The 24,233-nt window shown below is 33.4% G+C and overlaps 1 protein-coding gene across 3 annotated transcripts in view; it reads left to right on the forward strand.

The window, feature by feature from the left end:
- The window catches only part of LOC107517892 (sodium/hydrogen exchanger 9B1-like), a 35,791-nt gene extending 12,501 nt beyond the window's left edge, over positions 1 to 23,290 (forward strand). For all 3 annotated transcript variants that reach the window (XM_016159046.2, XM_036227652.1, XM_016159048.2), the window contains 6 exons: positions 10,559 to 10,734; positions 14,301 to 14,407; positions 15,299 to 15,448; positions 17,734 to 17,842; positions 18,375 to 18,511; positions 19,908 to 23,290. In XM_016159046.2, the coding sequence (XP_016014532.2) occupies positions 10,559 to 10,734; positions 14,301 to 14,407; positions 15,299 to 15,448; positions 17,734 to 17,842; positions 18,375 to 18,511; positions 19,908 to 20,123 (895 nt within the window). In that variant the 3' untranslated portion in view covers positions 20,124 to 23,290. The remainder of the gene's footprint in view (positions 1 to 10,558; positions 10,735 to 14,300; positions 14,408 to 15,298; positions 15,449 to 17,733; positions 17,843 to 18,374; positions 18,512 to 19,907) is intronic.
- The last annotated feature ends 943 nt before the right edge of the window (positions 23,291 to 24,233 follow it).

Consider the following 24,233-nt stretch of genomic DNA (forward strand, 5'->3'; position numbering starts at 1 on the left):
TAACCTCCTTCATATCAAGATCACTCACCAAAATTATACATTTTTTTTTTTTATCAAGGATAAACCTACATTGATACATCATAGTCATCTAAATTTATAGTTTACCTTTAGGTTCATTCTTGGTGGTGTACATTCTATGGTTTTGGTCAAATGTATAATAATATGTATCCATAATTATAATATCCCATAGAGTATTTTCACTACACTCAAAATCCTACAGTCTCTGCCTATTTATTTTCTGCTCATATGACCTTTGGTAACCACTGATCTTTTTATTCTATCCTTAGTTTTGCCCTCTCCAGAATGTTATGTAGCGAGAACTACATATACAGCATGTATGCTTTTTAGATTGGCTCCGTTCACTTGATATTCATTTAAATTAACTCCATATCTTTTTATGGGTTGATTACTCATTTCTTTTTTACATTGTATAATATTTCAGTGTAAGAAATATTGGAAACTTTTCTTCAGATACTTGATTTAGTTTCTCTGAACTTGCTATATAGTATTATAATTTATTCAGTGTGTGTTCTCTGTTCGATATGCACAATGGAATGGGAATAAATATTTAGTCAAAGTCCCAAATTTCCTCTTTTTAATTTCTTAAGATATCATTTTATATGATGAAAAATATATAATTTAAGTGTACCTTACTGAATCTCAGAACGATTCAGTTGCCCCAAATTTTCTAATGAGTACATTTTTATATGAGGCTAGATTTTTCAATTTAGGATCTCATTCTATTTCCAAATCAATACCAGTTTCTGGCAAATCTACACTCTGATATAAAAATAAAAAATATGTATTTTGCTTTTTTTTCTGTGATATTTTGTATAATACCAAGATCATCGGTTATCCAAGTAAATAAGTTTTATTATTTGATATTATATAGTGAACTACAATGTTTAGATCTTCATAAAACTTGAGAGTTTAAAATTCTCTTTAGAAATTAACCAAATTTTGACTTAAAGATATATGTACTGAAAATTCAAATTTTTCCTTATACCTCCTACATATTATATGTATATTTTATTTATTGTGATACTGAAATGGTACGACTTACTTTTCCTGGAAATTAATATTGAGATACTATTTCTAAAGTTATAATATGAAATGTATAATTATGAAGATATAAAATTGACAAAAATATCATTATCCACTATATATTAATACTGTGATATATGCCAGGCACTATAATATTCATATATGCTTATTGTTTCATTTAATATTCTGGACAGTCTGGCAAAATGAAATTATCATTTTCATAGATGAGTGAACTGATGTTCTAAGGAGTCATAAATATTTTTGAGCTTATTCAACTAACAAATGATAGAAGTGGAAATCAAACCCAGATATTATTCCTTTCATTACAGTATGAAAAACTGATTATATTACTGACTGCTAGGAAGCAAACATTGATGAAATGGATTGTTCACATAAGACAGAAATTTTCTCAGAGAAATTGTCCTATATCCTTGTCCCTAGTGGAGTCTCTCTAAAAGGATAGTGGAGATGGAAACAGAAAAAGGTCATAACAGAAGAGAATACCAGAGCAGAAGTTTCTTTTTTGTTGTTTTTAACTTTTTAAAATTTAAGTTTATTGGGGTAACGTTAGTTAATACAATTATATAATTTTCAGGTGTACATTATAATTTGACATCTGTATATTCTATTGTGTGTTTACCACCCAAAGTCCAGTTTCCTTCAGCTACTATATATATGACCCCCTTTACCCACTTCACCCTCCCCCTAACTCCTTTTTTTGACCCTTTTTATGGGATCTACCTCCCGGCCCCTTCCCTACCCCCTACTCTCTGGTAACCATTAGTCTATAGTCTATGTCCATGAGTCTCTGTTTATGTGTCCTGCTCATTTGTTGCTTTTAGGTTTATATCCCACATATAAGTGATATCATTTAATTTTTAATTTTTTCTGTCTGGCTTATTTCACTTAGCATGATTATCTCAAGGTCTATCCATGTTGTCACAAATGGCAATATTTCATCTCTTCTTATGGCTGAGTCATATTCCATTGTATATATGTACCACCGCTTCTTTAGCCAATTATCTATCAAAGGATACTTCAGTTGCTATCATGAACTAGCCACTGTGAATAATGCTGCTATGAACATCAGTGTGCAAATATCTTTTCAGTATGGGTTTTCAAGGCTTTGGGGTAAATACTCAGTAGAGTATGATGATATGGTAGACCAATTCCTAGTTTTTTGAGGAAACTCCATACCATGTTTTCCATAGTGGCTGTACTATGAGGGCAGTGCGTGAGGGTTCCTTTTTCTCTGCATCCTCTCCAACACATCTTATTACTTGTCCTGTTGATTATAGGGATTCTAACAGGTGCGAGATGGTATTTCATCGTGGTTTTGATTTGCATTTCCCTACTAGCTAGCAATGTTGAGCATCTTTTCAAATATTTGTTGGCCATTTGTATGTCCTCTAGGGAGAAGTGTCTGTTTAGGTCCTCTGCCTAGTTTTTGATTGGATCATTTGTTTTTTTGTTGTTATTGAGTTATATGAGTTCTTTGTATATTTTGGCTATTAGACCATTATCAGAGGCATTGCTTGCGAATATCTTCTACCATTTGGATGGTTGTCTCTTTTCTTTGTTGACAAATTCTTTTGCTGAGCAGAAGTTCTTTAGTTTGATGTAGTCTCATTCATTTATTTTAGTTTTACCTCCCTTGTCTTTGAGGTCAAATTCATAAAATCTTCTTTAAATCCAAGATTCTTGAGTTTAATCCCTATGTTTTCTTCTATGCATTTTACTGTTTCAGGTCTTATATTCAGGTCCTTCATCCATTTTGAGTCAATTTTGGTGTGTGGTGATAGAAAACAGTCTAGTTTCATTCTTTTTCAGGTAGCTTTCCAAATTTCCCAGCACCATTTATTGAAGAGGCTTTCCTTTCTCCACTGTATGTTTTTGGCTTTTTTGGTCAAAAATTATTTGCCCATATAGATATGGATTTATTTCTAGGCTCTCAGTTCTGTTCCACTGGTCCATGTGTCTGTTTTTCTGCCAATACCATGCCATTTTGATTACTGTTGCTTTGTAGTATAATTTGAAGTAGGACAGAGTGATGCCTCTAGCCTCATTCTTTTTTCTCAGGATGGCTTTGACAATTCGGGGTCTTTTGTGCTTCCATACAGTTCTGATGATTTTTTTGTTCTATTTCTTTAAAAAATGCCGATGAGATTTTGATGAGGACTGCATTAAAACTGTAGAATGCTCTAGGTAATACGGTCATTTTAACTATGTTGATTCTTCCAGTCGAAGAACACGGAATATCTTTCCATTTCTTTGTATCTTCTTTGGTTTATTTTAATAGGGTCTTGTGGTTTTCATTATTTAGGTCTTTCACATGTTTTGTTAAACTTATTCCTAGGTATTTTATTTTATTTTTTTGATGTAGTTGCAAAAGGAATTATTTTTTTTTACTTTTTTTTTTTTTGACACTTCATTATTAGAGAATAGGAACGCTATGGATTTTCAAACATTGATTTTGTATCCAGAACTTTATTGTATTTGCTTATTGTTTCCAGTAGTGTTCTTGTGGAGTCTTTAGGGTTTTCAATACAGAGAATCATGTCATCCTCAAATAGTGACCATCTGACTTCTTCGTTTCCTATTTGGATGCCTTTTATATCTTTTTCTTATCTGATTGCACTCATTAGGACCTCTGATATTACATTGAATAACAGTAGCAATAGTGAACAGCCTTGCCTTGTTCTTGATCTTAGAGGGAAGGTTTTTAGTTTTTTGCCATTAAATATAATGTTGGCTGAGGGTCTGTCATATATGTCCTTTATTATGTTGAAGTACTTTCCTTCTATACCAATTTTGTTAAGTGTTTTGATCATAAATGGATGCTGTATCTTGTCAAAGGCTTTTTCTGCATTTGTTGATATGATCATGATTCTTATTTTTTAATTTGTTTATGTGGTGTATCACATTAATCAATTTATGTATGTTGAACCATCTCTGTGCCCCTGGGATGAAGCCAACTTGATCGTGGTGTATAATCTTTTTAATGTGTTGCTGTATTTGGTTCACTAGTATCTTATTTAGGATTTTTGCATCTGTGTTTATGAGAGATATTGGCCTGTAGTTTTCTTTTTTTACATTATCTTTACCAGGTTTTGGTATCAAAGTAATATTGGCCTCATAAAATGAGTTAGGAAGTATTGCCTCCTCTTTGATTTTTTGGAAGAGTTTGAGGAGAATAGGTATTAAATCTTCTTTGAATATTTGTTAGAATTAACTGTGCTGAAGCCATCTGGTCCTGGATTTTTTACTTTTTGGTAGGTGTTTGATGATTGTTTCAATTTCCATATTATTGATTGGAAAAAAAAATCTATTTAGATTTTCCAGTTCTTGATTCAGTCTAGGAAGATTGTATTTTTCTAAGTACTAGTCCATTTCTTCTAGGTTATTAAATTTGGTGTTATATACTTCTCTTTATGTATTCTTGTATGATCCTTTGTATTTCTGTGATGTCAGTCATAATTTCCCCTCTTTCATCCCTGATTTTGCTTGTTTGTGTCTTTTCTCTTTTTTCTTTAGTGAGTCTAGCTAGAGGGTTGTCAATTTTACTAATCTTCTCAAAGAACCAACTCTTTGTTGTGTTTATTTTTCTATTGTTATTTTTTTGTTTTCACTTTCATTGATTTCTGCTCTAATTTTGATGATTTCTTTTTTCTGACTTTAGGCTTCATTTGTTCTTCCTTTTCTAGTTTTTTTTAAGATGAAGTGTTAGGTTGTTTATTTGGGCTCATTCTTGTTTTTGGAGACAGACCTGTGATGATATGACCTTTTCTCTTATGACCACTTTTGCCATGTCCCAACAGTTTTAAAATGTTGTACTATTATTATCATTCATTTCTATGTATCTCTTGATCTCTCTTTTTATTTCTTCTCTGATCCAGTTATTCTTCAGTAGCATGTTTTTTAATTTCCATGTATTTGTGGTTCTTCCTGCTTTCTTTCTGCAGTTGACCTCTAGTTTCAAAGCATTATGATCAGAGAATATAGTTGGTATGATTTCAACTCTTATATTAATTGAGGCTATCTCTGTGTCCCAGTATGTGGTCAATTCTTGAGAATGTTCCATGTGCACTAGAGAAGAATGTGTAAGCAGCTGTTTGGGGATGGAAGGCTCTGTAAATGTCAGTTATGTCCAGTTGGTCTGATGTGTCATTTAAGGATGTTATTTCCTTATTGATTTTCTGTTTGGATGCTATGTCAATATCCAACAGTGGGGTATTTAGGTCCCCTACTACGATAGTGTTTTGGTCTGTTTCTCCCTTTAGTTCTGTTACTAATTGCTTTACATATTTCGGGGCTCCCTGATTGGGAGCATAGATATTAATATGTGGTATATCTTCTTGGTGCGTGATTCATTATGAAGTGTCCCTCAGAATCATTCTTTACCTTTTTTATTCTGAAGTCTGTGTCATCTTATATTAGTACCACTACTCCCGCTTTTCTCCGAATGCCGTTTGCTTGGAATATCATTTTCCACCCTTTCACTTTGAGTCTGTGTTTGTCTTTAGAGCTGAGATGTGTCTCCTGGAGGCAGCATATGGTTGGGATTTGCTTTTTGATCCATTCTGCAACTCTGTGCCTTTTTATTGGTGAGTTCAGTCCATTTACATTTAGGGTGATTATTGAAATATGAGGTCTTCTTATAGCCATTTTATCTTTTGCTTTCTGGTAGCTCAGTATTTCCATTGCTTCCTTGTTCTTGTGTTTCTGTTTTCTTTATTTTGGTTGGGTTTTGTGGTTTTTCCCTCTGGTTCTTCTTGTTTTATGTTATATACTTTAGTTCTGAATCTTTGGTGTGTGATTACCATTAGAATATGAAAAGGATAGTTATATATATACAGTCATCCATTTTCTTCTGTGTGTGCCATATCTCCATTCCTCTTTGTGAATTTGGATCTTTGAATCCTCCCTTTTTAAATCATCGTTATCTCAATTTGTTCCTATGTATGTTGAATTTTCATTACTATCTTGCTATAGCAATTCTTATTATTTAAGGTTATAATGCCCTGTTCTTAGTAAGGATTACACTCCTCTGTTTCCTTTTGCCTGATAGTCATTTTACTTTTAATTATGTATTTCTTTTTTCATTTCGTTTTAGGTGAGCTGACCCTTTTCAGTATTTCCTGTAGTGCAGGCCTCATGGTAGAGCTTTCCCTCAATTTTTGTATATCTGGAAAGGTCTTAATTTCTCTTTCAAATCTAAAGGAGAGCTTAGCTAGATACATTATTTTAGACTGGTAGTTCCTTTCACTTAATAGTTTAAATATTTGATTCCATTCCTTTCTAGCTTGTAAGGTCTGCATTGAGAAGTCTGACGATAATATAATGGGTTTTCTTCTATAAGTTACCAGTTTTTTCTCCCTGGTTACCCTGATAATTCTATCATTGTTGATTTTGATAACTTTAATACAGTGTGTCTTGGTGAAGGTCTTTTTGAGTTGAGATAATGAGATGTTCTGTTGACTTCTTGAATTCCAAGCTCCAGCTCATTTCTTACATTTGGGAAATTCTCATCCACTATTTGTCTAAAAATGCTCTCTAGTCCCTGCTTCTTTTCCTTGCCTTCAATAATGCCCATTATTCTTATGTTTCCTCTCCTGATGGTATCAGCAAGTTCTTATATTTCTCTTTCATTATTTTTCGGTCTTCGGTTTCTTTCTTCTTCCTTCTGATTTATTTCTAGATTTCTGTCTTTGATATCACTTATCCTTTCCTCCATTTGGTCAACTCTTATTTCTCAGGCTTGCTATTTCATTTTTCAACTTTTGCAGTGTGTTTTTTTATCTCCAGAAGATCTATTCTTTTCTTTCTGAGTGTTTCAGTCTCCTTGCTCTGCTCATCTAGTTGTTTTTTCAATTCCTGAAATTGTTGCTATGACTTGCTTTGGAACTCACTGAGTTTTTTCAGAAGTACCATCCTGAATTCTCTGTCATTTAAGTTGCATATTTCTATGTCTGTAAGCTTATTTTCTGGAGATTTTTCTTTCTTTCTGAAATGCCTTATCACCTTGGTTATTCATGGTATTTAATGGACTATCTCTCTGCGTAGGCATTAATGGAAGTGTATTCTGCTGTTTTTCCAGAAAGAAGATTTATTATATAAAGGTCTCTCTTTAGCCTACTGCAAAGAGAGTGCTTTTCTTTTGGTTTCCAGTAGGTGGCATCAAAGCCACTTGGATCCCTGCTTTATATAAAGGTTAATAATGCCATTTTTATTTTCTCGTAGATATTTGATCACGCTCACTACCTTCAGTTTCAGTCCCTGTCAGTGTCAGCAACAGTCTCGGCAGCATTTGCTCAGATTCCCCTGGGTCTCCGTGTTGATCGGTCTCACAGAGTATAGGAGGAAGGGCCCTCTGGGATGGGAGTTGGGGGCTGTGGCTCAGCCTCGATTTTGCAACCGGGACCACTAAAAATCAACTGTTGTTTTTCTGCCATCCTGCTTCTCTGCCTTCTGCCCTGATGGCTGGGCACTGCCGCCAGCTGGCCACAGGAAGCTCACAGCTCTCCCAGGCAGGGTTGTTCAGGGAACTCGCCGCTCCTTCTTTCTTCCCCCTACTCCTACAGGGAGCTCTGGCAGCTCCAAGAGGCAGCTTCTTTGTTTCTCCCAGTCCATCTCCCGACATCTGGGGTTCCGACTTGTGGTAACTCTTATGCACAGATCACACACTCAGATGTGTTGGTGTGCAGATTGGGTGTTTTTTGTTGAGTTTTTGATGTTCAGCTTATTATTATTTCAAAAGGTGAGACCTGAGGACATCTCTCACTCCTCCATGTTTCCTGTCTTTTATTTTAGATCTTTTCTCATACAAATTTTTTTTCCCCGATGAGTTGTTCTTCTAGTTCTTTGAAAATTGATCAATGAATGATAAACCACACCCTTGATGTCTGAAAATTATTTTTGTATGGCTTAGTATTGAATTTCAAATTCAAAGTTATTTCCTTCACATTTTAAAGATATCATTGTTATCTCTTTGCTTTAATTTTGCCCATGAGAAACCTCTTGTCAAATTAATTTTTAATTTTTTAGGTAACCTAATCTAATCTATTTTCTGATTCTGTTTGGAAGCTTGTTTTTCTGATTTTTTTACAATAACTTCTTGCTATACAAAGTACATTACATTGTGCTTACCCATCATATTCCATTCCTCTCCCTGAACAACAAGGGGCAATCGAGAGAAAACTCTTAACTTGTGGTTTCTCTCTCAGGAAGGAAAGAAAAACACGGAACATGTGTCCTACATTCTGGCTTTTCAAGGGGCTGCTCAAAGGACTGATTTCTATTTCAGCTGACTCATATTGCTGACAGAAGAGAGACTGGCACACTTTAGATGCCTGAGTTATGCTGAAAACAAACGCAAGTCATGTGAGTTGCTATAGCTCCAGAGCTATTGCACTACTGCAGATAGACACCTGGGGATGCTCCAGAGTAGAAAAAGGCAAAACTCTTCAGCTGGAGGTAACACTCCCAACCCAGAGAAGACACATACAGAAAGGTTTGAGAAGCCCCCAGAATCTCGAGCTGGCTGATTGGTTAAGGTCTTTCCCTAGAGAAAACTGTCTGTAAAGACTGGAGAGGTCGCTGTTTCTTTGAATATGCAAATTTCAGCAAAAAATTACAAGGCATACAAAGAAACAGGGAATCATGGCTCAATCAAAGGAACAAATAAAACTCCAGGAACTAACTCTAAACAAATGAAAATGCATGAAATACCAAACAATTCAAAGTAACTATCATAAAAATGCTCAATGAGCTAAAAGAGAACACAGACATCTAAAAGAAATCAGGAAAATGATGGATGAACAAAATGAAAATACCAACAAAGATATAGAATCTACAAAAAAAAAAAAATGAATTCTTGAGCTGTAGTATACAATAACGAAATTGAAAAAAAATGACTAGAAGGGATCAATAACAGGCTGTATCAATCAGAAGAAAGAATCCATTAATCTTAATGCAGATCATTTGAAATCGAGTCAGAGGAGCAAAAAGAAAAACAAAAAAAAGTGAAGAGATCCTAAGGGACTTATGGGATACTCTTAAATGGACCAAAGTACACATTATGGGAGTTCTAGGAGTAGAAGAGAGATAAATGCTCATAAAATCTATTTGAAGAAATAATGCCCCAAAACTTACCAATTTAAGAAAGGAAATGGACATACAAATTCAAGATGTTCTAAGAACTCCCATTAGAATAAACCAAAGACACCTACACTGAATCACAGTATACTCAAGCTGTCAAGAATCACAGAATCTTGAAAGCATCAAGATAAAAAAAAAAAAAAAGAGTTTCCATAAGATAATAGTTGGATTTCTCAGCAGAAACCTTGCAGACCAGCATAGACTGGGATAATATATTCAAAATGCTGGGGGCGGGGGTGGGGTGGGGTGGCGGGAACTGCCAACCAAGAATACTATGTCTTGCAAAGCACATATATAAGCTTCATGACATTGAATTTAGCAGTGATTTCTTGGATATGGCACTGAAAACACAGGCAACAAAAGCAAAAATTGATAGATGGGACTACATAAAACTTGAAAACTTCTGCACAGCAAAGGAAACACAAAGTCGAAAGGCAACACAGAATGGGAGAAAATAATTGCAAAACATATATCTGAAAGGAGATCAATATTCAGAACATATAAAGAATTCCTACAACTCAACAATAAAAAACAAAAACAAAAACGACTAAATAATGGCAAAGGACTTGAATAGACATTTCCCCAAAGAAGCTATACAAATAGCCAACAAGCTTAAGAAAGTGCTCAACATCTGTAATCATTAGAGAAATGCAAATTAAAACCACTATGGATATCACTTTATGCCCATTAGGATAGTCACTATCAAAAAAATAATAATAATAATAAACATAGTTGACACATGTGAAGAAATTGGAACCTTTGTGCACTGCTGTTGAGAATAAAATATGGAAAACAGTTTGGAGGTTCCTCAAAAAAACAAAAATAGAACTACCATAAAATCAGTAATACCACTTCTAGGTATTTATCCAAAAGAATTGAAAGCAGAATTTCAAAGAGATATTTGCATACCCATGTTTATTGCAGCATTATTCTCAATAGCCAAAAGATGGAAGCAGCCCAAATATCAAAAATCCATTGACAGATGAGTGGATAAAGAAAATGTTATGTCCATACATATATTTTATTCAGTTGTAAAAAAAGAAGGAAATCCTGTCAAATTCTATAACATGGATGAAACTCGATGACATTATGCTGAGTGAAATAAGCCAGGACAAATACTGTATGATTCCAATTATATATCTAGAGTAGTCAAAATCATGGTAACAGAAAGTAGAATGGTAGTTGCCGGAGGGTGGGTGAGGGTAATTTTACCATCATTTAACAACATTACCCCAAAAGCAGAATTTTTACACTTGAAGTTGTTGCAAGGGTTAATATATTTGTTGTAAATTTTAATGTAAAACACCGTTTGGTTAAAGGAGTGCTTTACAATTGGTTTTCAAAGTCTTTCTCTCAGTTTTGTACTAGGTGCTGTCTCTCCTGCAGTTGTCGTCCCTTCCATGCTACTTTTGCAGGACAGGGGCTATGGTATTGAGAAAGGCATTCCAACCTTGCTAATAGCTGCTAGCAGTTTTGATGACATCCTGGCTATCACTGGATTCAACACATGTTTGGGTATAGTCTTCTCCTCAGGTAAACGAGAAAATACAATCACTGCCATATCATTCATAGCTTTGTTGTTGTTCTTATTTCTTTAAGCAAGGTTATTGGCTTTCTTCATTTATTAACCAAGACTTTATATATTTAAGATCTTATTTTTCATAGAAAGAGCATTGTATATCAGGGAGGAAATTTCAGTGTGTTAAGAAACCACTACTTAACACAAATGATTTCATTTTAATAACCATATATTTCGATTAATTTGATAACCCATATTATTACCATTTATCTGCTCATGTTGCTTTGAAATTTTATTAGTTTTCAATAGAAAATTTTAAGCAGCAATATTAGGGCTACTAATATATTTGATAGATATGTTTGAAACGTACCTTTTGGTACATCATTATAAATAACTGGTTGCTATATTATGAAGGCAAATATGTGGAGTGTAGACAACTGTGTGACTTTTTGGTAGTTGTGGGACAAGATCCTGCACCAATTCTGAATCCCAAGGTGATATTTGGTCTTGAACATCACCCTAAAGAAACTGTGAAAGTAAATATTTCCACATTGAGTAATGCTTTATTTATCTGCAGCATTTGATATTCAATCTTCTGTATTTTTGAGGCACCAAAATATTTTTAAGTTGAAAAGTAATATATATATTTCTCTTAAAATCATAAGATACAAATAAAAAAAGAAGGAAAATAGGGAAAGATAAAAATAAAATCTGCGATAGTCGTACTCCAGGAATAATAATTCTGAATCTTTTATGTAAATCCACGTAGACTTTAGCTAGCTCTAACTCTTGCTCTAATTCTCTTTCTCTCTTCTTCTTCTTTTTCTCTCTGCTCTCAATATTCTTAAAATTATCGAACACTGACCATACTTTCTTATAACCCGAAGTGTTTTGTACTTAATTGTATATTATAAACATGTTTCTCTTTAGTAAATATATTTCTATGACATTTTTAATGGTTGCATATTATTCAGTTGGCTACATCATAATTAACTTATTGAAAACGGAAGTTGACTCCAATATTTACTACTAAAATAATACTTGATTGAACATCTTATAGCTAAATAATTGTACCTAAATTTAATATTTTCTTAACCTTAAAAGTGTAATTGTTGAGCTAAAAAGTATATAGAGTTATAAGCTTTTTGAAACATAATGCCACAATATCATGTCCTACCATGCTGCACTTTCTCTTTTCCTTTTTCAAAACTAAGTATTACTCATCTTGTTTTTTGCTAATTAGATGGATAAAACATGAGGTCTCTTTAAATGAAATACTTTGACTGTTAGTGATGTTAAACAAATGTTTGTTTGTTAACCATTGATATTTTGGTATGTTTTATAAATTGACTTTTCTTGAAATCTTTTGCCTACATCTTATAGGTGTGTTCATCTTTTATTCTTTTTGATTTGTCAAGATTTTTCATAAAATTGAGAATAATAACCCTGTATTTATATTCTTTAGTTTTCCCCACTTTTAATTTGACTTTTGACTGTTATCAGTCATTGTTTCAGAAAACATTTTTGTGCTCCTCTTCCATTGTACCAGCTACTGTGACAAACACTGAGGATAAACAATGACCAACAATATTAGCTTTTATTAAGTAATTGCTTGGTACTTGCTCTAGTGCCATAGATGTTTCCATTCATTTAGTAGTCACAATAGTACTGTACTCATTTTACAGATAAGGAAACTGAGAAACAGAGGTTAAGTTACTTGCTCAGAGTCACAGATTCAATAAATAGGGGAATCAAGATACAAACCTGGCAGTCTGACCCTAGACTCATACTTTTAAGTATCGTTCTCCCAACACAGCAGATAGAAAAGACCATGTAGCCCGTGTTCTCAAGGAATTTATATTAAAGAAATAATTGCAAATGTGATGAATATTGCATAGTATAGGATGCTATGGAAACATGGTACAAGAGGCCAAACCTAATTTGAGGAAGACAGATAAAGCGAAAAACCAAGCAGGCACATGCTTAGAAAAAATCTCTTTGATCACATGACTATGTAAACTGTCACTTAAAATTTTAAGGACTTTCTTAAGGTTTAATTTATACATTGGATCTTTAATATACATATATTTTGGAATATGGTAGATGTCGAGGTCTAATCTTATCTTCCAAGTCAGTTGGCCCTTTTATCATTATAAAATGCACTTCTGTATCTCTTTTGACAGATTTTGTCTTAAGTATGACCACCCCTTGCTCTCTTTTGGTTACCATTTTCATGGAATATCTTTTTCCATCCTTATAGTTATAACAATCTATTTTAAAGTGAAAACAACTTCAATTGCATACAAAAACTCTACTTCTTCACATCTCACCCTCCCCACTTTATGTTAATATCTCAATTTTCATCCATCTGTTAACATGGTTTATAGTTATTTTTATGCTTTTATCTACAACAAAAGGAAAAGTGACTTACTCACCACCATTACTGTATTACAGAATTCTTAATTCATCTATATATTTACCTTTACCGAAGGTTTATATTTGTATGTTTTTGTGTTGCTGTCTAGTGTCCTTTTATTTCCACTTGAGCGATTCCCTTTAACTTTTCTTTTGTAAGGCAGGTCTAGTGGTAATGAACTCCCTTAGCTTTTATTTATCTGAGGAAGTCTTAATTTAGCTTTCATTTTGAAGGCAGTTTTATGAAATATAGTATTCTTGGTTGGCAGTTTTTTCTTTCAACACTTCAAATATATCATCTCACCCTTTTCTGACCTGTATAGGTTTCTACTGTGAAATCCTAATAATCTTATGGGATCTCCCTTATACATGATGAGTTGCTTTTCTCTTGCTGCAACTTAATTGGTTTGTGGAGTTTCATAAAGGCTTTTGGACTGTATATCACTGTTAAGTTGGATTGAGATTCGGGTACTTTCTATTCCACCATCTTAATATTGTCCCCCTCTATTTTTATTATTTTTCATGGAAAAATATTTCTAAATACACACACACACCCTTTATCGAGCTAAACACATAAAGCATAACTAAACTTTTTTGTGACTCAGAATAATTTTTTAAATTTTTTATAATAAATTACAGATATGGATACATAAAATACATTGGAAGCTCAATTGACCCTTGAATAGACCCAGGATTGACCCTGGAATATGTGTTTTCTTTATATTTTTGTTGTTAAATTATTCTTTTTTATGTTTAAATTGTTTTTTTTTTTTGTCATAATAGTACATCAGAGAAGAAACATTACCTACCAGCCATGTGCTAGGTGCCAGAGGTGCTCCTTTGTCAATCTCTGTTCATTCTTCTATCTCACCTGGTCTTTTAGGTTGGGTGTATAAGGGGAATACATTGTAACTTGTTACTTCTTTATTTGCTGGTCTATTTATTCAATAAGTTGAATGTATATATTAAATTAAGAATACCTACTTAATTTATTGAATAGATCTGCATGTTTTCACATTTGTTAATATTAAAGGTCCATTTTTTTCTATTCGTTCTATCAAATACATAACTTTTCTTCATGAATCATCTAGGTTTGTTTTCTGATGTGTTGGATATTTAAAAATATTTCTCTATGAACTTTTTTCCTTATTGTGTACCCTTACAGGAGGTACGCTTAATAATGTCCTAACCTCTCTTCGTGATGTATTTATTGGTGTGCTGGTAGGAATTCTTTTGGGAATTTTTGTTCGATATTTTCCAAGTAAAGATCAGGTAAATAAAAAAATTAATCAACTTTTAGAAGTATAGTATTAGATATTTCTTTTAAATTTCTGAACTTTTACAAGGTCTATGAAATAATAAGTTTACTACTTAATTCTCTGTCCCCCAAAGTAGCCTCTATGTCTATTCTCTGCTTAAAACTAGCACAGTTGTGATTGATACAGGTCAATGGCCTTATGTGAAGTCTCTGCTTCCTGATTTGGGAAATAAGGAGTATCAGAGAAATGTACTTAATTTGGAGTACCCTCTCCATTTCAACCTAACCCTTTCTTCACTAAGTTGTCTATTGACTTCTGACAGTTTTTCCTAATCTTCTTTACCTCACGCTTTGCCTTGAACATTTGAGGGAGATAGATTCCCATCTACCACTGTATGTTTTCTGAGTTACATTCACGCCCACTTCCTTTGATTAAGGCAACAGTTTAATAGTGTTGCCTTATATTAAACTCGAACCTTTCCTGCCCTAAAGGATATGCTATATTAATCTTGTATTTTTGTAACTTCTATCTTGATTTGCCTGTAACAACTGTTGTAACTAAAGAAATATTTAGAAATTTATTTTTAAGAATTCGTTGGGTATGTTATACAGAACTACAAGTTAGATAGGTCTCCTTTCTTTCACTTATAGTTAAAATATTATAACCATTTTACTGACATTAGTATCAGAGATGTGGAAGAAGATGAAACTTAATAATTACAAATTTTGTCACTTGGTACCAGTCTGCTAAAATATTTGGTGAGGAAGAAAGTCAAAATGTTAGACATTATTTAATATAACATATAGATATATGTTATCAAAGGTCAATAATTAATCATAACTAATGTATATGTTGTATTATATATTTGATGTAAATTAATTTCTAAATACTTATCTAATTCTAGAGAAATCTTCCATTGAAGAGAGCATTACTTGTTTTGAGTTTGTGTGTTTCTGCTGTCTTAGGCAGCCAGCGTATTGGTATGCACGGAGCTGGAGGGTTATGCACACTAATGACGTCTTTCATTGGAGGAAAGAAGTGGTCCAATGAAAAGGTGAATATCTTTAATACACCATGTTTTAAAGACAAAATTGCTGCCCTTTTTTTTTTTTTTTTTTTTACATCTATAATGAACATTTAGGAAACATCCACATTCAAGTTGGAAAATGTTCTAGAATTTTGTGTCTTCGAGGAAGTATACAAACCTTTAAAGGAAATAAAGTATTTAGTAAAAGGACCTGGACATATACTAAAATGCAATCAGGACTTGAGTTATCGAATCAGGTTTCTTTCCCCACCCCTCAAAAAAATTTTCTATAATACGATTATATAACTTTTAATGATTTAATTATTCTTTCATTAAATTTTTGGTTATACAGTTAATACATTAAAACACGCTCATAAAAGATTAAAACAATACAATAAGTCCATATATAGAATAAAATGTGAAAGACTCCTTTATCCCACCACTCGCAAATATCAAACCCCTCTTCCCAGAATCAATCATTTTCTCAAATCGGAGGGGAATGGGATAGGGGGATGGATGAAAAAAGTGTAGGGAAATAAGTACAAACTTCTAGTTATAAAATAAGTCACAGTATTGTAATATACAGCACAGAAAATATAGTCAATTATAGTAGTTTTGTTCATGATGTCTTTTGCATGGAAGTAAAATTTTCTGTAGTCAAACCTGTCAGTTTTTCTTTTTTGGTTTTGATTCAGTATCTTGTTTCAGAAGGATTTCTTCAGTCAAGATTATAAGATTATAAACATTATAATATCCTCTGTATTATCAGCTAATACTTCGGTGTGTTTTTTGCTTTGTTTTTATGTTTAGTTCTATAATCCATCTGGAATTTATTTTTATGAATGCTTTGAGATAGGGATGTGTATGTATGTGTGTTTATATATATGTATTCATAGACGTACATATATACATACATATAATAAATATATATGTGGATATAAATTAGATAATTAACCTTTGCCAAATTATTTGTTGACTAACCCATTAATCATTCAGTGATCTTTAAATGTTGCTTTTAACATGATCTAAACTTTCACATATATCTAAGTTCATTTCTGGAATCTATTTAATCCTGCTTATCTATTCCTATGCCAATACCACTGTATTTTAAATCTATTTTAAATCAAAAGTCATAGTTTTAAGTCTCAAAACTAACATAGAATATTCATCTCATTGTACTTATTTTAAAAATATATATTGGCTGTTCCTGCCCCTATTCTTTCTTAGATAAATTTTAGAATCAGCTTGAAAAGTTGTGTACCCAAAAAACAGACTGGCATTTTGTTTAGTATTCCAATAAAATCATAATTATGAAAGACAGTAAAGGGTTAATAATAAATTACAATTAGATAAATAAAATGAAAACTACTAGAATTCTTTTTATATGATAAAGGAAATCAGTAAAAAATAGACTTTAAAGATTAAAAGTAACAAAGAGAACAATGCGCTATAAACAAGGAAGAATAACATGTTTTTTCTTTGTCTTTTTTCCTTTTTTAAACTTTACTCTTATAAATGGCAATCAGAAAACCCAGACATAAGGGGAATAGTTATGAAGATAGTTTATGCCCCAAATAAAAGATATCAAAGTTTTATAAAAATGATAAGCCCAAACTGAGGCTAAAATCACTTCATGCAAGCTCCTGGGAAAGATCCAGTTCACTGCTATGTCCACAGTGGTCTTTGCTGTAAGCATATCACTGGGGAAGTAGCCATGGGAGAGATTTGTTCCCAGAAAGAGAAGCCTGCTGGCAACCAAACAGGAATCTATTATATGTTTTCGGTTTACTTTTAAGGAAAAAATAACTTTGAAGTTTTCTACATGAATGCTTTCAAAACAGTCCTAACAAGATTAGCAGAAATTTTTTTCCTATTAATATAGGATACATCAGGATTTCCTTTCATGGGTTTGGGTTCCACAATAATTATCAGTAGAGACTGTCTTCCCAACACCTTTCTGAGAGCCGAAATGTTTGCCTAATCTTGAGTTTGTTCTCATCCGGCATGATGTACCTCTGTCTCTGTTCCATTTCCTTACAAACAAAAGCTACACCTCTAGCTGAACCATCAGAACAAAGACCTTACTTGTTCCATGACAAAATGATCAAATATTTTTACTTTATAGCTTTGTAGATTTAATCAAATTCTACCTAAGTGTTAGAATTAAACAATTCGATTAATTTTTATCGTTTTAACATTTCTCCTACAAATAAAACATCTTACACTTATCCATTAAGAGAGATTTTAAATTTCTGAAATGCAATTATTTTTATGTGCTGCAATAACTAAAAATGTATTACTCCCTTCTACAGATTAGAGTCCAAAAAATTGTTACAACCGCATGGAATATTTTTCAGCCTCTTCTTTTTGGTTTGGTTGGATTAGAAGTATCTGTTGCAGCTCTTAAATCAGATGCTATTGGTAAGAATCTTTAGAGGCTATATACATAGACATACATACAGGATTTGAAAATATTTAATAAAAGTATTAATAATTTTATTTTTACATAAACTATGTCTTCGAATGCTACAAGGACCTCCTTCAGAAACTCAGGTAGACACAGTAACGTACATTAGCTCTTCCTTACCCTGTGTGCTCTTCATCACCAAAGGCAGTCCTGTATCTTCCCTGAGGGGAAATATTAGATACCGTCAGCACCTTTTGAATACTTTCATTTCTAGTAAAAGTCCAGAGTTTATTAGCTCAGAATTAAATAAATGCAATCTAGCTTCTTTTTCATGATACCCCTACCATTTGATAACTCTTACTCTTTACATAGAGGCCTCAACCATATTTCTATTTTTATGATTATCATTTTTACTTAAAAAAAAAAAATAAAGACAGAAAGAGGCAATAGCCTTAAAAATGTTTTCAACACTTTTACAAATCATATCTCAAGTATAAAGAACCACTTCTTCCCAAATATTTTGTTTGGTTTTTTTTTCTGTTGTAGGCATTTCTGTTGCTGCCTTGAGTTTGACAATATTGATTCGAATATCTTTTACATTTTTAATGATGTGTTTTGCCGGTTTTAGTTTTAAGGAGAAAATATTTATTGCTCTAGCATGGATGCCCAAAGCTACAGTCCAGGTAAGAACATATTAAGTCATACTAATAATTTTAATATTGATTTTTTAAAGTTCTGATTGATCATAACTACTCATTAAAATTAATGTAATCTTCTTTAAAAATCTTAAAATTTGTCTTAAAAGTAATTTTTCTGAAATTAAAAAGTACTTTTAATGACAAATACTTCTTAAACTTAAGAAAACATTTTTTTCATTTTTCTAAATATAAAATAAGAGTATATCTGAAAATTGGAATTTGGGCATTTTGCTGAATATTGTAGAGCTAACTGTTATATTTTGAAGTAGAGAAACATTGATTCTTTTTTAAAAATATCTCTTTTCTACCTGTGCCACCCACTCCACCACACATGAATGCACGTATTTTTAATTATACATTTAATTTGTATGACTATTTGATGAATGACTGAATCTCCCCCACTAGATCACACAGGAAGGATAGGAACCATGTCTGTTTTGGTTTTCTTTTCTTCATTATTTTTTCCCTGGCACTTAACACAATCACTCAAGCAGGAGGTACACAATAAATAAGCATTGCATGCCTACAAGAATGTATGATGAATGAATAAATAAATGAATGGGAGACCTTGTAGTTTTGGCCCCCAATTCAATGATATTCTTATCCAACTAAAAAAGGTATTGCTACATACTGTTCAACTATTTAACCTGGCAGTGCAATGTCTTGATTCCCTGAGATTCTTTTGTCCTTTGTTATTCCCAAACAAAAGCTTGTGAACTTCCATACAATGGAATTCTCTATATGTCATGGCTAGAAAGCAGGTCTATGGGGGTAGACTGCCTGTTTTGAATACCCTGTTACTTGCCTATAACCTTAGGCAAGTGACTTGATCATCTATCTCTCAGTGTCCAGTTTGTAGATTCCAAACCTCTTGTCAGTTTTACTATATCACACTGCCTCCCAAGTAGGATGAACAAAGAGAAGATGATCAACAAAGTCCTAATGAACCATAAGAAACCTTAGTATTTTGTGTTGTCTGTTGCAGCCAAGAACCTAGTGGTACATGGTAAAGGCAAATAAGCAAAACGCTGGTTCAGTTAGAACTCAAGATTCTGAGAGTAATGTGAACACTCAAAAAACACATATACTGAAACAGGGGAAAGCTGAAATGATAGAATAGAAAATCAGCCCCCAAATGTCTGCACACTGATCTGTCATTATTTCGCTCTTCCTACAGATATATTTGCTAGGAAGAACATAGAATTGATAAGTAACTCGTGAAAATTCCTTAGCACTTTTAAGTCTTGCCTGGTTTCTAGCTGTCTAGTACTAGTTTGTTTGTTTGTTTTTTTTTAACAGGGCCATTTACTTTTATTATATTTTAACTCTTTAACATTTTTCATTATGCCTCATCTTCTCCCACCACCCCACCCAAATGCAGGCTGTGTTAGGTCCTCTGGCTCTAGAAACAGCAAGACTCCAAGCACCCCACTTGATACCATATTCGAAGGATGTGATGACCCTAGCATTTTTAGCCATCTTGATCACAGCTCCAAATGGAGCTCTAATTATTGGCATACTGGGGCCCAAAGTACTTACACGCCATGATCCAAGCAAAATAAAAGTGGATTTGACAGCAATAAAACTTCATCATTAAAAAGTTCAGTTGCCATCACCTGCCTGCTTCTTTTAATGAATTATCTTCCATGAAAGAAAAGTTAAAAGGTACAAATATGTGAAGACTACATAGAACCAAGGATTTAATAAATACGTGATTTGACTACAGAGCTTTCCTATGATTTTTTATTGCAGAGTTAATTTAATAAAAACAATATAATGTCCTACCTAGTATTTACATATTTCAAGAACAAAGGAAATCTGTAAATACCCTAAGAAAGTTCAAGTAATCCGTCATGCTGAAATTGCTGCCCTAGTGCAAACTAAGCACCTCTCACAGTTGCTTTCTGCTCAAATAACTCTTTGAACTTCAGTGGCCTCACTGACTGCATCATCATCATTTCCTGTCCTCCCACCAAAAGTTCTCCAACAGCTCCACTGTATATCATCGGCTCATCTCAAGTTTTATTTTTCTTTCACTGACAACATATTACCTAACATTCTATTGGCAACAATTAATATAAATTCCAATCAAGTAGTCATTGGTTGTGCACTGCCCTCAAGGAGGGAGGATAATTTGAGGTATACAGTTCCTTTTGTCTAAGGGCAATTCCTACAGAGGGACTTCATTGGGAGCCCTCAACAGACAACACTCAAAGCTGGCAGGGGAATGAGTACCTCGGTTCTGAAAGAGGGATCTGGGCAACACACCACAGAATGCACTACTGTTCACCCCTGGTGCCATTTGGATATGTTGCTTCGTATAATTTCACTGCATCTAGGAAAAGCTCCTCCAGGATTCTGGGTGGTTTCTCATGCTGGGGAAATCTATGAAAGAACACTAGTAGAATGAATTACAGCCCTTTAGCTCTGCAGCTGGTCTTCCACCCTCAACTGAGCATCTCCCTCCTCTACTGTCCACATGCTGTGTGTTCTACATTCCTCCCACCCTCAGCTAGCACCTCTGCTGGTCTCAGTCACTTACCTGGTGGAGTGACCCAGATCATCATCCCTGAGACATCTTGAGCCATTCTTCCTCCACTGAATGTAAGCTGCCGTGCTCAATCGTGACTACTATACTTGTCTACTTAAATAGAGCCATCAAAATGGAACAAGAGGTTACCTTGAGATCTCCCAGGAGATCACATGGGTGCCAAGCACATTCTTCTCTGCTTCCGTTTTGTAACAGCATGGAATCGCAACCACCGATCTTTTCATCTCTGTAAGTTTGCTGTCTAAATGAAATTTTTACTATCACTTAATTTGGTTTTATTTCTTTGGGGGATATATTATCAGGTATCTATAATTTTAGAATCGGTATATCTCCTTGGCGAATTTTTACTTTTATTATTTTTATGTCATCTAAGAGGTTTAAGTTTGAGCATTTTGTGACTAATCAAAGGAAAAGATATGGCCACGAGGTGGCACTATCACACAAGCTCTAGTTGGATGATACTTTGACAAGTTTATATGTTGGAGAAGGCTCTAACAACATGAGACCATCCAGCGGCCTAAGGCATGGGGGCCATCATCCTGAGGGGGAGGAGGGCATGGGAATTCCTAGGGGAGACAAGGAGTTTTTGTGTCTAGGGGGCTTATGTATGATGTCACACAGCAGCTTGGCAGGGAGGCTTTGGGTCAGACAATTCCAAAGGGTAGAAGCAGCTTGGAATCCTTATAGCCCAAGGCTTGTTTTATCTGTGGCAAACAGATTTTGGACAGTTTCACTGAGTATGGAAAGCAAGCAAGCTTTATATGGCTAAAAGTCTGCTTGTTCGGGCTATATTTAAAACAACTGGATATGTAACATTTTGGTCCGGTGCCAGTGGTATTTTGAGCTAATGCATCTCAGCAGCCTCCTGTGAAGAAATAAGCAACCCCAGGGGCTAATATACAGAGGCTATCTTTGCCTCATATACATAACATGTAGTGACTATCCCTTTTTTCTCTCACCATTGTTTATTAGGTTATACTCATTTTTTAAAATTTGTTTTCATTGGTATTTTGGCAAAGTTTCACTTTATTGTCGTCTGCTACTTATATATTATTCAAACTGCTCTAAGAGAGATTTTACTTCATTCTGTACTCCCATGGAATTAAAACTACTCTCAATAAGGTCATCCATGACTTTCATGTTATTAAATCCAATTAACGTTATAAACGTTCTTATTGTGTACATGTTTATCTAATTTCCAAATGAGCGATCATACATGGAATTTAGTATTTTGATTTCCTTTTGGTTTGCTTACTCTCATCTCTTTCTTATCTCCTCTCTTCCATCCAAATTCCCATCTTTATTCCACCTACCTTCTATAGACATATATCATCTTTATTAGAACATATTCCTATTTTTGCCCATGCTCATAAAACTATATACAAACATATGTACATACACGCATACATACACACACACCACCCGAAATAAGAGTGTATCTATACATACATACACACAGAGATGATATTTAACATGCCATGGTGCATCTTGCGTCTATCAATACTACATAGAAATACTGAGTCAATATGGCTCTAATTTGTATTTTCCACTAAGATCAATGTTGCCATTTAAAAAATGCATATATTCATGTGCAGAGCCAGAGGGATGATAGAGTACTCAGGGGCAGGGGATAGTTTCATAAAAATATATAAATGACTAATTAATGTACTGTATACTTGAAATTAATAATAAAATAAAATGCTTAAAAATACCTATAGGTAAAAAAATACATGTATTCATACTTACTGACTTTATTTCTGTAGGATTTCTGTGACAATATTTTTTTTGCAAATGTTACCAAATTGTTTCCCAAACAATTTGTAACAATCCATATTTCTCACCACTGTAGAGGAAAACAGGGCTCTGTAACACGCCTAAGAGAAGTAAACTCACAGAGTGACCTGATCTCAAATACCTAACTGTTCAGGCCCTGATGGATAGTCACACCCCAGGCCTATAAAGGGTTTATCTCCACCCTGTCCATTGTTTTTGTGCATCTACGGTCACATACCTTTGAAATACCTCTTTATCAGATCCCTTGGAAAGCATAACCACCTTTAAGAAAGTACATAATCTCGTTAACTATTCTGTAATCCAATCCCCACCTTTCTTTCTCCCACATTCAGATAATCTTTATTACATTCCCTCCTTAATTTCAAAAGTATAAAAGAAACTGCTAAATTGTCATTCTCCAGAGCATTCAAGATCTTGCTTCCCGGCATTTTCATCAGTTTGGCTCAAAGAAATACTTCAAAAAAATTCTCTACAGGTTTCTCGTGTCAACACTGTCCATTCTTACATGTATGTACAATACGTATTATCATTATATATTACATAATACACATTAGTATGTTATAGATGTTAACTCTTCATCTGTAACCCACACTGCAATTTCCCCATTTATTACATATTATTGATATTTTTGCCACGTTTTCCCTGACTTCAGTCTCCTAGTTTCTCTTCCCCTATGTCATCCCCCTCACTCTCTAAAGTGATTTAAAAAAATATTTTAAAATAATTTTTAAAACTTAAAAGATTTTTAATTTAAAATTTTTTAAGTTTTAAAAATTATTTTGTGTCATATCATATCCTTTAGTGCAAACTGGAAATCCAATTTTACTTTCTTTTCAAATTAAACAATTGTCATATATCAAAGTTTCATCTGTATCTAGAGTCTCAATTCTCTATCAATCTTGCTTATTATTTAATGCAATTTTTTCTCATGTTAGTCGACATGATTCCAATGGCTTTATAGTATGTGCTAATATCTGGTGAGTAAAGTTCTCAATAGTCTTTTTTTTTAATTTTCTGACTATTCTTCTATATAAATCATAAGGTAATTTAATACAATTTTAAAATGCTCTTGATTCTAATGTGAATCATTAAATTTATATATTAATTTTGAGATTTATATTTTTATAATAGTATTTTTTCATGTGTTTAAATCCCGTTCAATTGCTTTTAGTAACATTTGTAGTTTTTTTCTTATGGGTCTTGTACCTCTCTTAATAAATTTATTTTACTATTATTATTATATTTATCTTTTGCTATTCTGAATACAATTTTCCCATTTCAAGTTGCTTATTGCTATTAAAACTTGTATATTCATTTTGTTTCCAAAAATCTTACTAAAATCCCCGTTTTTCCTGAACTCTA

This window comes from Rousettus aegyptiacus, unplaced genomic scaffold, assembly GCF_014176215.1.
Source record: "Rousettus aegyptiacus isolate mRouAeg1 unplaced genomic scaffold, mRouAeg1.p scaffold_m13_p_10, whole genome shotgun sequence".
NCBI lineage: Eukaryota > Metazoa > Chordata > Mammalia > Chiroptera > Pteropodidae > Rousettus > Rousettus aegyptiacus.